Source organism: Sus scrofa, chromosome 14, assembly GCF_054392235.1.
Source record: "Sus scrofa isolate SSC_HxYL_T2T_F1_AM1 chromosome 14, Sscrofa_HxYL_maternal_Yorkshire_Landrace_v2.0, whole genome shotgun sequence".
NCBI classification, from domain to species: domain Eukaryota; kingdom Metazoa; phylum Chordata; class Mammalia; order Artiodactyla; family Suidae; genus Sus; species Sus scrofa.
In genome coordinates, this window is record NC_139396.1 from 82,413,423 (window position 1) to 82,426,344 (window position 12,922).

General features: G+C 42.2%; 1 protein-coding gene across 2 annotated transcripts in view; it reads left to right on the plus strand.

Annotated features, from left to right (window-relative positions):
* The window catches only part of NUP133 (nucleoporin 133), a 51,573-nt gene that overhangs the window by 12,093 nt on the left and 26,558 nt on the right, over positions 1-12,922 (plus strand). For both annotated transcript variants that reach the window (XM_001928164.8, XM_084996928.1), the window contains 6 exons: positions 138-208; positions 1,466-1,613; positions 4,585-4,732; positions 5,660-5,817; positions 7,669-7,760; positions 11,857-12,020. In XM_001928164.8, coding sequence (XP_001928199.2) covers positions 138-208; positions 1,466-1,613; positions 4,585-4,732; positions 5,660-5,817; positions 7,669-7,760; positions 11,857-12,020 — 781 coding nt within the window. The remainder of the gene's footprint in view (positions 1-137; positions 209-1,465; positions 1,614-4,584; positions 4,733-5,659; positions 5,818-7,668; positions 7,761-11,856; positions 12,021-12,922) is intronic.

Here is a 12,922-nt window from a genome sequence, read left to right on the forward strand (position 1 = left end):
TTAAAATGCATGCAGTATTCATTCAGTAACAGTTTGAACTACTGTGGCTGAGGCACTTTACTCAGTGCTGAGGATATAAAGTGGAAAGAAATGATTCCTGTACTCCAGTAGCTTACATTACTGATGTTTTCATCTAGGGATCTGAAAGTAACTATGAAGCTATTAAAGAAGGGGTCAACATTCGGTATTTGGATTTGAGGCAAAACTGGTAAGCAATTCATTTGTCATAAAGAACATGGTAGTTGTTTGGAGAAATACGTTGATCTTTACTATAAAATGATGATCAGTCTTGCTCTCTGTTCTTCTAGTGCCTCTAATGCTAACCTTATAGTGTGATGCCTTACTAAATGGTTTGGTGTTATCTAATGATGCTAATTCATTTAAGAAGTCTAGGTGCTTGGCAGCCTTCAGCTGTGTGTCACATTAGCTGTCTGCCCTAGCTAGGGATGCAGCTTTTCTGCTGTTACAGCTGGAGCTCCTTGTTTTTCTGTGCTTAATTAGAGCTGTCTTACCCACTGTGTTGATTTGAAGTGGAGTGTCGTTTAGTCTTTAGCTTGGTTTAGTATTTTTAGTTGTTAGTAGAGGGTGCTTGCCACCCTTTTAATATTTCTGAGACTTGAATGAAAGCTGCTAAAAAATGTACTAAATATTGTAGAAGGTTTGAGATTAGAGACCATTTAATTCTTTTTTGGGGCAACAACTTTGATAGACTTAAGAGGACCATATAAATCTTAAGATGAAAAAAGTTTGTTTTCACATATACATGAAAGCCTCATTTATGGAAACTCACCTGGGCTTAGATTGGCCTGAGAGCTGTGCTTTGCCCGTCCCTGTGTTTAATGACTTGTTGATCTTTTTTTAAGTCAGATTTATTGAGTTACATTTTACATACAGTAAATATTTTCCACCCTTTTTAGTGTATAATTCAGTGAGTTTTGACAGATGCATAGTCAGTTAATTGTAACCAGTCAAGATACAGAATAGTCCTATCACTCGAAAAATTCCTTTGTAATCAACCCCTCCCTTCTCCACTTTCAGCTCCTGGCAACCACTGATGTGTTTCTTGACCCTGTACTATACATGGAACCATATGTTATGAAGCCTTTTGAGTCTGGCTTCTTTCATGTAGCATAATGCACCTGCTGCTTATTCAGTGCTTCCTTCATTTTTACTGCTGAGTAGTAGTCCATTGCATAGGTTTACCAGGGTTTGTTTATCTGTTCAGCAGTTGAAGGCTATTGAGTTGTTTCCAGTTTTATGCAATTATAAGTAAAGCCACTAGAAACTTTTGCACACTGATTTTTTTTGTGTGAACACATGTTTTTATTTCTCTTGGGTAAACTTCTAGGAGTGGGTTTGCTAGGTTACATGGTAAGTGCATATTTAACTGTAAGAAATTGCTAGGCTGTTTTCTGAAGAGGCAGTTTTCTGAAGAGGCAGTAGATCTTTCTTTTTCACTGATTAGTGATGGACTTCTGATTTTGGCTGCGGCATGGCACCTAGCAGACAATCCATGTCTCGTCTATTACTCTCTGATAGCAGTGGAAGATAATGGCTACCAAATGTCAGATGCAGTAACTGTAGAAGTCACTCAGTATAATCCACCTTTTCAGGTAAGATATCTGTAAGTTTTTTTTTGTTTTTGGTTTTTGTCTTTTTAGGGCTGCACCTGCATCATATGGAGGTTCCCAGGCTAGGGGTCGAATCAGAGCTCTAGCTGCCAGCCTATGCCACAGTCACAGCAACACCAGATCCGAGCTGTGTCTTCAGCATACACAACAGCTCATATCAGTGCTGGATCCTTTAACCCACTGAGTGAGGCCAGGGATTGAACCTGCGTCCTTACAGATGCTAGCCAGATTCTTTTCCACTGAGCCACGATGGGACCTCCCTGTCTGTAAGTGAAATTACACAGTGACAATAACATACTGAGTTATTTTTCCTAACTGTTGCAGGGCCAGATTCTTTGAGAAATTCATCTGCTGGCTCGGAAATACATTTTAAATTGCTAGTTTGGGGGCATTGGATCCTGTCTGCCGTGTTAAACACATTCCTTTCCCTTGGATTAGCTAAAGAGAAGTGGGAGTGGAGCGCCTGGCAGCAAGTGTGTTTCTCCTGCTCCCACTCTGTGAAGGGATTCTTGTTTCTTTATCACTGAGTAGAAAGAAAATGCTGACCGTGAACTGCAGAGTGAAAAATAAGGAAGGAACCTGATAGGAATTGGGCTTTGGTTTCACCCCTGCAAATTAAAGGGAAAAAAAAAAACAAACAATTTTTGCTCAGAGATTATATTGGAGGCAAGTACATTAAATACTCATCAAAGTTCATGTAAACAATTAGAAGGTAAGCTCTCTAATTTTAAGCTTCTTAATGGCAATTGAACATTGTTTAATAACTATGATGTTCGTAAGGAGAGGTCTTAATGCTGTAAATTCATTTCTTTTTTTTTTTTTTTTGTGGCTGATCCCATTGTGCCACGGCAGGAGCTCCTAAATATTCATTTCATTAAACTTTGTATAGTATCTAATTCTGCAGCTCCAATTTGACCCCTAGCCTGGAAACTTCCATATGCTGCAGGTACAGCCCTAAAAAGAAAAAAAGAATAAGAATTCTGCAGAATTAGGAGTTCCCATTATGGTGCATCGGAAATGAATCCGACTAGGAACCATGATGTTGTGGCTTCAAACCCTGGCCTCACTCAGTGGGTTAAGGATCTGGCGTTGCCGTGAGCTGTGGTGTAGGTCACCGACACGGCTCGAATCCTGTGTTACTGTGGCTGTGGTGTAGGCCAGCAGCTGTAGCTTCTATATGACCAGCCTGGGAACCTCCATATGCCATGGGTGTGGCCCTACAAAGCCAAAAAAACAAAACAAAACACACCAAAAAACCTGCGGAACCAGAGTTAAATGAAGTGGATTTATAGGATTTCCTGCTGTGGCACAATGGGATCAGCAGCATTTCTACAGCTCCAGGAGGCAGGTTTAATCCCTGGCCTGGCCCAGTGGGTTAAAGGATCTAGTGATGCTGCAGCTGTGGCTCAGATGTGATCCCTGGCCTGGGAACTCCGTATGGAATTGGAGCTGCAGCTGCTAGCCTATACCGCAGCCATGGCAACATAGGATCTGAGCCACATCTGTGACCTACACCGCAGCTCACGGCAACTGCCAGACCCTTAACCCGCTGAGCAAGGCCAGGGACCGAACCCACAACCTCATGGTTCCTAGTCGGATTCATTAACCACTGTGCCACGATGGGAACTCCTTTTTTTTTTTTTTTTTTTTTTTTTTCTTTTTTGTCTTTTTGCAATTTCTTGGGCCGCTCCTTTGGCATATGGAGGTTCCCAGGCTAGGGGTCGAATCGGAGCTGTAGCTGCTGGCCTACACCAGAGGCACAGCAACACGGGGTCCGAGCCGCATCTGCAACCTACACCATAGCTCAGGGCAACGCCAGATCCTTAACCCACTGAGCAAGGGCAGGGACCGAACCCGCAACCTCATGGTTCTTAGTTGGATTCGCTAACCACTGGGCCCCGACTGGAACTCCTAGTCAGATTCATTTCTGCTAAGCCACAAAGGGAACTTCACTAGTCAGTTTCTTAACCTGCTGCTCCACAACAGCAAATCCAGAAATTTTGTTCTTAATATGACTCTCATGGCTGAATGCTATAAGGAAGTAAGTCTTTTTATTTGGCCATTTATATGAAACAAATAAACCTTATGTGCTCTGACTATATAAGCGAAATATGCTCAGTGTTAAAATTTTTCAGGCAAAGGGTATAAAGAAAATGTGAGAATTAAAAAATTATGGGATTCTGCTTTTAATGTTTTGTTTGTAAAAAAATTTTTTTTTTTTTTTTGTCTTTTTGGGGTTGCAACTGCGGCCTATGGAAGTTCCCAAGCTAGGGGTTGAATTGGAGCTGTAGCTGCCTACCTACACCACAACCACAGTAATACCAGATCCGAGCTGTGTCTGCAGCCTACACCACAGCTCACAGCAACACTGGATCCTTAACCCACTGAGTGAGGCCAGGGATCAAACCTGTGTCCTCATGGATACTAGTTGGGTTTGTTACTGCTGAGCCACAACAGGAACTCATGTAAAAAATTTTTTAATAACAGTATATTCTTTTTAGCTTTTGTCATTTTTATTATTCAGTCAGGTCTTATTTCTATTTCAAATTTCATATGTGAATAAATTAACTCAGTGTTCTTGTGCTTGATATCTAGACAGTGAGGAAAGAAACAAAATGTTTATCAGGAGTTGTTTATAAGTATTTGTCAATTCTAAAATAAATAATGAACTAATTCTTTATTTTCTTTCTCACATTTGCTGTAGGCTTTTAGTTAAAGTCTTATCACCTTGGAAATGTTTTCAAAATTTGCTAATTATTTGCAACTCAGCAAATGATTTCTCTAATTGATGTTCGTAAATTTATTCTGTTTTATAAGTCATCTTATACTTAGTGTTTAGGTTTTCACAAGGATAATTAGTGAATATTACCATTTTTGTGAGATGGTAGATGAATTATAAGATCATACAAACAAGTATTTTTGTTTCAATTCTCATTAAATCTTTAATTTTCAGTCTGAAGACTTGATTACGTGTCGGTTGATGGTCCCAGACTTTTCAAACCAGACAGCCTATCTGTATAGTGAAAACTCTGTCTATGTGTGCTCCACGGGAACTGGGAAGTTTTCTCTTCCTCGGGAGAAAATTGTCTTTAACACACAAGGTATGGTAGCAGTTTGAGGAACCAGGATTAGTGAACTCATTAGGCATTCCAAGCAGTCTTTGTTCTCTTTCCCTAAGTGTTCCTTCAGGCATGATACCCCTAAGTGTTACTGCCACATTCAGTACCACGTCTGCAGTCGCGAATGTTGCAGCTCAACTGAAAAACCAGAAAGATGGTAGAATTCCCAAACTGTTATATTTATGGGCAAAAAATAGTAATGTTTTTCCCTGAAGAGGCCAGAGGAAAGAACTGATGTTAAGAGAAGTAACTGCTTGTTCCTCGTTAGTACTAGTGACATATCCTGAATTGATATTCTTTGAATAAGTGTATCCAGAGCCCTGGGTAAGAAGAGTCCAGGTGCTGATCTCACTTGGGGTGATGGGGTGGGGATGGGGCTGGAATGGGGGCCAGGCCCAGCCAGAAGTGAGGAAAGCCAAGCCCGTAGTCTCAACAGGATCCTTACCTGAAGAGGTTGAGCAAAAGGCACAGTCCAGGTGAGGCAGCAGGATGGAACCCAGATGCTGTAGTTCTCTAGTCCCAGCACAAGAGCTACATCGGCAGTGGGATGCTGTCAGGGACCGAGCAAGCTTAGACATTCCTTCCCTGTTGCTTACTCAGAATGTGAAGATAGAATTGGGCGAGAAGATCTGTCCCATTGAAAAGCTGTTATTCAGAGTTTTGCAGAGGGAGCAGTTCTCTCTTCCAGTTCACTGTACTCACTGCTCCTGCAAGGCTAGTTTTATTGTCCTCAAGTTGAAGGTCACAGCCTCCTACTCCAAATGGTGATGAGCTCTTGATTTTGGATACAGGCTTACAGAGCTGAGTTCAGAGTAGGAGTAATGCAGTAAGGGCTGTCAGGATTTCCCGCCCAGGGGAAAGTAGTTTTTGTTATGTAGACTTGATTGTGTATCTTTTTTTTTCTCATAGGAGACAGTATTTTAGGAGCTGGTTCCTGTGGTGGTGTTCCTATCCTTTTTTCTAGAAACAGTGGATTGGTGTCTATTACTTCAAGGGAAAATGTGTCCATATTAGCAGAAGACCTTGAAGAGTCACTGGCATCTTCCATTGCTGGGCCAGGCAATGAGGTAACCCAGTTCCATGAGAGGCAGACATTTTTGTCAGGGTGTTTCTCACAAATGCTTAGAACTGGCGTTTTAAAAGAGCTGAGATGAATCCACTCATTCTTGTATCCCCCTCATCTCCTTTGGCCTCTTTTGCAGGAGCAACTACTTTTTTTTTTTTTTCTTTTCTTGCTTTTTAGGGCTGGACTTGCCACATGTGGAAATTCTCAGGATAGGGGTCAAATCGGAGCTGCAGCTGCCAGTCTATGTCACAGCCACAGTATTGCTAGATACAAGCTGCATCTGTGATCTCTACCACAGCTTATGCAATGCTGGATGCTTAACCCATTGAGCAAGGCCAGGAATTGAACCTTCCTCCCGATGGATACTGGTCAGTTTGTTTCTGCTGAGCCACAACGGGAACTCCAGAAGCAGCTACTTTTAAGGCCTTTAGCTCTTTCTTTTGGTATTTTCCTCCATATTTCTAGGTACTCTGTATACATTGCTGTCTCTTATTCACCAGTTTTAGTCATCTGTTGCTCTTCTATTATGAAAGCTGAGGACTTGGGGTAACTTATACCTCTCTCTGCTTTATTATCCCAGTATAGTTTATTTTTCCATTATAATTAACAATGTGAATATTATGTATAATCCAGAGAACAGTATTGCTCTGATTACCTTTCGTTTAGTGTAGAATCAATTTTGTGTGATCCTTGGTGTGTGTAATTGCCTAATTTTGTATTTGCTTACTTCTCTTTAATATCTGGCTCAATCTTCCCAAGCCCTCTGGAGGCCCTGTAAGTACCTTTCAGTACAGCTTTGCCCACAGGCAGGTCTCTTTGAAGCCCCACCCCTGCTGTTCTCCCAGAACTTCCCTTTCCTTGTCCTCCGGTTCTCCTCAGAACCTGTCCCTACACCACACAGGTCTGTGTGCTCCCTGCCCTGTCACCTACCCCACTTCTGGTTTCCACTTCCTTTGTTGTAGTTGGAACCATAGTTTGGGTGGCAGTGTTTCTTTTTCTTCTTGTTATTCTATGAGTTTTTTTAGGGGGTGGGGAGTGGGGTAAGGACCATCAATTTTTTTTTCCCTCTCATCTTGAAACCTGAAATACCCTGATTCATAAGATTTTTATCTTCTTTTATAGGAGCTGCAAAATTAATATTGTTTGGGGTAGTTTCCAAATATATAGTACATGAAATATATAGGTAATTTGTGTAATTAAAACTTAATTTGTTACAGTTTCAACAGAAAGTAATGTTTTTTTAAAACTTTTATTCTTTTGTTATTGTGGTTTTGGTACTGTTAGATGTTCTGAAGCTGTCTTACAGTGTTCCATTTCTTTTAAGTTTCTCTAAGTTTTTCTTTAAGCCTGAAATCAACCATAATGCTTAGAAATATACTCTATGCTGAGTTGTATAAGAGTAAACCTAGGCCACAATAAATAAATAAATAAAAATAAAGTTCCCTGGTGGCATAGCAGTTAAGGATCTTGTGGTGTCATGCAGTGGTTGTCAGGCGTTGCTATGACTTGGGTTCAATCCCTGGCCAGGGAACTTCCACATGCTATGGGCTCGGACAGAGAAAAAGGAGTAAACCTATAAAAAGGTACTGCTTTGGTGAAATCCCCAAATCACTTTACTCACAATGTAATCCCTGAATTATATATGTATTTTCTATAGATTTTTAGTTGATCATTTGCTGTGTTTTATCTTGTTTCAATAAGTGTCTTGAGTATATTAACCATTGGTATAGAGACTACGGTAAACAGCTTGTGTGTCTATGTTGTTGCTTTTATAGGTGGGTCCAGTTTTTAATCTAATAATTAGGAGTATTCTTATACCTTCATATCTAAATTATAGTTTACTGTTTTGCAGAGTGTGGTTTTTGAGACCTCTACGAAGAATGAAACTATTGCCCACGAAGATAAAACCAAATTGCTAAAAGCTGCTTTTCTGCAATACTGCAGGTATAACAAGTTTTTTTAGTTATGGTTTATCTGATGTCCAAGGACACATTTTACTGACATTTGCTGCTTATTTGTTGACTAGTGGAAGCGAGTTTAAGGGAATGAGGCCATCAAGGAGAAATGTTTTTCTGAGCTTTAGCAGTTGAACAAACCATTGTTTTGAGCTTAGTTAGCCACAGGAGGATTCCAGCCAGGCTAGGAAAAACCCATGATGAAACATATGCTTTCAACTCAATGGAAACAGTGTCCCGTTAGAAATGGAGGTCGTGGAGTTTCGTTTGTGGCACAGTGGAAACGAATCCGACTAGGAACCGTGAGGTTGTGGGTTCAATCAACTCCCCTTCGTGGGCTAAGGATCTGGCATTGCCGTGAGTTGTGGTGTAGGTCCCTGGCTCGATCTGGTGTGGCTGTGACTGTGGCATAGGCTGGCAGCTATGGCTCCGATTGGACCCCTAGCTTGGGAACCTCCATATGCCACAGGTGCAGCCCTAAAAAGTAAAAAGAAGAAAGAAGAAAGAAACGGTGGTTGTGAAGCTTGGGGGCATTTTTTATGTATAACATAAAGGCACTCAAGTTGCATACAGAGGGTTTCCATTGGTGTTGAATGGGGACTGGACTCGGCTAGTTGAGTTTTTTGTGTAGATATCACCATAGAACTTAGGGCTTATGTAATACAGCTCCTGGGCCCACGATCTGGTTGGTTGTGGCTGGGCTCGGGTGGCGTTTTTCCAAGTGCCGTCTGGCCTTGCTCATGGTCTGTGTCAGCTGCTTGCTGTCTGGCCACACTTGCTTGCATTTCGGGGACCTCAGCTGGTCAGCTCCATCTGCTTCATCTAGCAGACTTGCCTGGCCTTGTTCACACACCTCAGGGTCCAGAATAAGTACAAGAGGACACACACTGGTGTTCTCGAATCTCTGCTTGGGTACATTTTTAAAATCCTGCTGGCCAAGGTGAGCCCCATGGGGGGAAACACTCACGGTGCAGGTGCGCACAGGGGTGGGGAAGCCACTACTCAGTCTGACACACTCGCTGACCCAATAAGGCCATTTCAATGTGCCCTGCACATACACTCTGTGTATTATTATGCATCTAGTACCATCCTTAAAGGTATATTTATATTTGAACACTAGAAGAATTTTGATCCAGCCCTTGTTCTCCCCTGATTAGCCATGTGAGACTTTGGGCAGATTGCTAAGCATTTCTGGGATTCTAGTTTAGCAGATCTTTATTCTGAAGAAGTGACTTGACTGCAGTCATCTCCCCCATTCTTAACTCATGATCCTGTAATTCCCCTCATGGTAGAGCTGATAAACAGAGGTTCACTCTCAGAGGAAGGGTAACAGTGAGACAAGTTGTCGGCTGTCAAAATGATCTACTCAGCTTATTTTCTTGCCAGAAGAGGGCACCATTAGATAAGTTTTTTTTGTTTCTGTTTTTTAATCTCACTCTGTTGCACGGTGTTCAGTGTGACTGCCAAGATTTGAGTTGATACTATGATTTTATCTAGTATAAGTTTATCCTTTAACAATTATGTCAGGCCTGTGGCATCTCAAAAGTGAAATGGTAATGGAGTCATTGTATTAGTTTCCTGTGGCTGCTGTAACAAATTGCCACCAGCCAGGTGGCTTAAAACAGTAGAGGTTTGTTCCCTAGCAGTCCTGGAGCCCAGACCTCCAGAGTGAACGAGCCAGCAGGGCCCTGCCCTTCTGAAGGCTCTCGGGAAGGAGCTTGGCTGTCCCTGTCCTGTTTCCTAGCGGTTCCGGGTAGTCGGCTCCCCTTGGCGTGTGTAAGTGTCCCTCAGTTGTCTCCATTGTCACCTGGCATTCTTCCCTGTATGTCTGTCTTCACATGTCCTTCAGAGAGTGACATCAGTCACTGGATTTAAGGCCCACCCTAATCCAATAAGACCTCATCATAATTGACCATATCTTCAAATACCTTCTTTCCAAATAAGGTCACATTCTGAGATTCTGTGTGGCATGGATTTGTCACTTCTAAATGTTTCACTGGGAAAGATGACTAAGTATGAAAGGAGATCCCTGAGCTTAAGTGCCAAGAGCACAGTCACCTTTGGAACAGTGTCATTGGGCCTCTAACACAACTGAGCCTTCTGCTTAACCTGTTTAGCAGGGTTGAAGTACTTCAAGGTTAACAAGTAATCGTTTTCGGGTGGTGTCAGCCAATGGTCTTAATGACTTTTAGACTCTGCACAAATGGAATTATAGTACCTCTAAAGCAGCATTTCTCCACCTTGTCACTGTTGACCTATGGGGCCAGGTAATTTTTGTCATGGGGCTGTCACCAGACTTGTAGTGTTTAGCAGCAAACCTGGCCTCTTCCCACTTGATGCCATTAGTGTCATTCTCCCTAGCCTGTGACAACCAGAATTCTTTTCAAGGGGTCCAAATTGGTAGGTGGAACACTAAACTTATCTGTCTAGTTTTCTGCTAAGGTGATGTGACTTCCTTTATGGGATGGTCTCTTTGAAATTAATTTTTGTATATTTTGATTTTTCTGTACGTAATATAAATATAAAACCTTTTGTTCATGAGAGTTTTAAGAAACTTAGTCTTTTGGTTAAAATAGTTCCTGATTGATTGATCTTGCTTTGTCCACTTGGCCTGTAACCTATACCATATTTAGGTGTTTAGCTTCAGCCTTGCCTTTAACTGTGTTAAAAGCAGTGTTTTTGTGTCCCTGTGGTCAGCACTGTCTCCTGTTCTTCCAAGAAACCTTTTCAGCCCTTTCTCACCTCCTTCCCCTTCCCCTCTTTCTGCTCCTTTCCCAGCCTGAGCAGATGACTCAGCTTGTTCCAGAGATAATGGAAGCCATCCTTGTGCTTTCCACCTACAAACTTCCCTGCCTCCCAGCTCCTTTCCCTCTTGCCCTCCCTCTTTTTGTCTTAGTTCTGAATGTTCCTGTCCTTTTCTATATCCTTGATCTTTCTTGTGCTGGCTTCTTCTTGCCAAGACTTCCCTCCCGTGTCTCTTTCTCACACCTGTCTCCTGGTCCCCTTCCTGCCATGGCTGTGCTGGTGGAGACTCCTGTTCTTCCTTGCCTGGATCTCTGCAGTCACTTCCTAGCTGGAATTTTCTTTCTCTTGTCTCTTCCTCTAGCCCCAGAGCATATTTGAAATGGTCTTTTAAAGATAGAATAGATCATGACGCTGCCTTCTCAGTCAGTTTCTTTCCACTGTCCTTATGACTAAGCTCACACGCTGTCCCATGGTTTATGAGTCTTCTAGTTGGTGTTGTTTCTAGGAGGTCTGCCCTGGGCCTATCGTCCCACCCCTCCTGGGTAGTCTCCTTTCCTGGGGCTTCCATTCTCCTGAGTTGCAGGTGTGTTTGCTCAGAAGCATGACATGTTCTCTTTGCCACCACGCACCCCTCCTGTGGTCATCCCAGCCTCCCTGCACTTCTTCCTCCAGGACGTGTCCCCTGCCCCTCTGGTGCTTTTGGTCTCCCATCTGTGTGCCCTGTGGCCTCTGCTATTCCCTCTCCTGGTGCGAATGTAGCCACTTGTTTAAGTGTCTGGCTCTTGTGCCACTGTATACTTGGTGATGTCTTGGGACTGTTTCCTAATGTTTTGCTTATTGTTCTGTCTCCAGTGCCTCCATATTGTAAGTGTTCAACATATATCTGTTGAGTTAATTAATGTATAATGGTTCTCTTCCTTTTTTTTAATTTTTCATTTTATTTATTTATTTACTTATTTATTTTGCTTTTTAGAGCCCCACCTGTGGCATATGAAAGTTCCCAGGCTAAGGGTCCAGTCAGAGCTGCAGCTGCTGCCCTACACCAGAGCCAGCAACACAGGACCTAGCCACATCTGTGACCTACACCACAGCTCATGGCAATACTGGATCCTTAACCCACTGAGTGAGACCAGGGATCGAACCCACATCCTAATGGGTACCAATTGGGTTCATAACCTACTGAGCCACAGCAGGAACTCCCTGGTTGTCTCCCTTTTAAGTAAATGTTACAATAAAAGTAATAACTTTGGGATAACATATGGGATTTTTAATTTCACAATTAACTTTCTCATGTTTAGTACTTTCACTTTTAATACTTTTGTTTTCCAATTTTATTTCAGAAAAGATTTAGGTCATGCTCAAATGATAGTTGATGAGCTGTTTTCCTCTCACTCTGATTTGGACTCTGACCATGAACTAGACAGAGCTGTTACCCAGATCAGTGTGGACCTGGTGGACGATTACCCAGCTTCTGACCCACGCTGGGCAGAGTCTGTTCCCGAGGGTAAGAACATCCTAGTGTGAATGTTATGGAGTGAGTTGTTTTGAGAAGAATATTCTGGTTCTTTTGTTAAAGCATTTCTCGATGTATACTTCTTATTTTCTGAAACAATTTAGTATGAATTTTCAGTATTTTTTTAAAAGGTTGTAACTTTCCTCATAGTAGATTTGAAAAGGGCTCAGAACAGAATAGCAACTGAGCAGCAGAAACAAATCCGACTAGAAACCATTAGGTTGCGGGTTCAATCCCTGGCCTTGCTCAGTGGGTTAAGGACCCGGTGTTGCCATGAGCTGTGGCGTAGATCACAGATGTGGCTCGGATCCTGCGTTGCTGTGGCTGTGGTGTAAGCCGGCAGCTGTAGCTCTGATTAGACCCCTAGCCTGGGAGCCTTCATATGTCACAGGTGCAGGCCTAAAAAGACAAAAAAATAAATAAAAAAAAGAAACTAAGGGACATTGTGTATTCTGTCTGAAGCAGATTAATTAGCCTTATTAGCTTTCTAAGGATTTTATTTCCAAAAGGAAATTGCTGGCATAGGTAGGCACTTGGCATTTATTAGCCCCAAATTAAATGATAATGTTAGCATAACTGCTGAATTTGGCTAATAGAAATTACGCATTTCTCTAAGAGCGGCAGTGATCAAGTCTCAGCATGTGGCAGTGGGCACATGTCCTCCCGTCTGCCCTGGGTGACTGTCTTTCTCAGCCTCCGCACAGCATCAGGGGCACTTGGGGGTTCCAAGGACCATGGTACTCTCTTGAGCATCCTCTCTTTCTAACTTTCTACCACGCAAGTAAGCCTCACTGGAGGTTTAGGAAGAAAACAGTGATCACCTTCTTTGATTCTTTTAATCTTTAAATGATTAAACTAATAATAACTTTTGTGTTTTGAGTAAACACAGTATG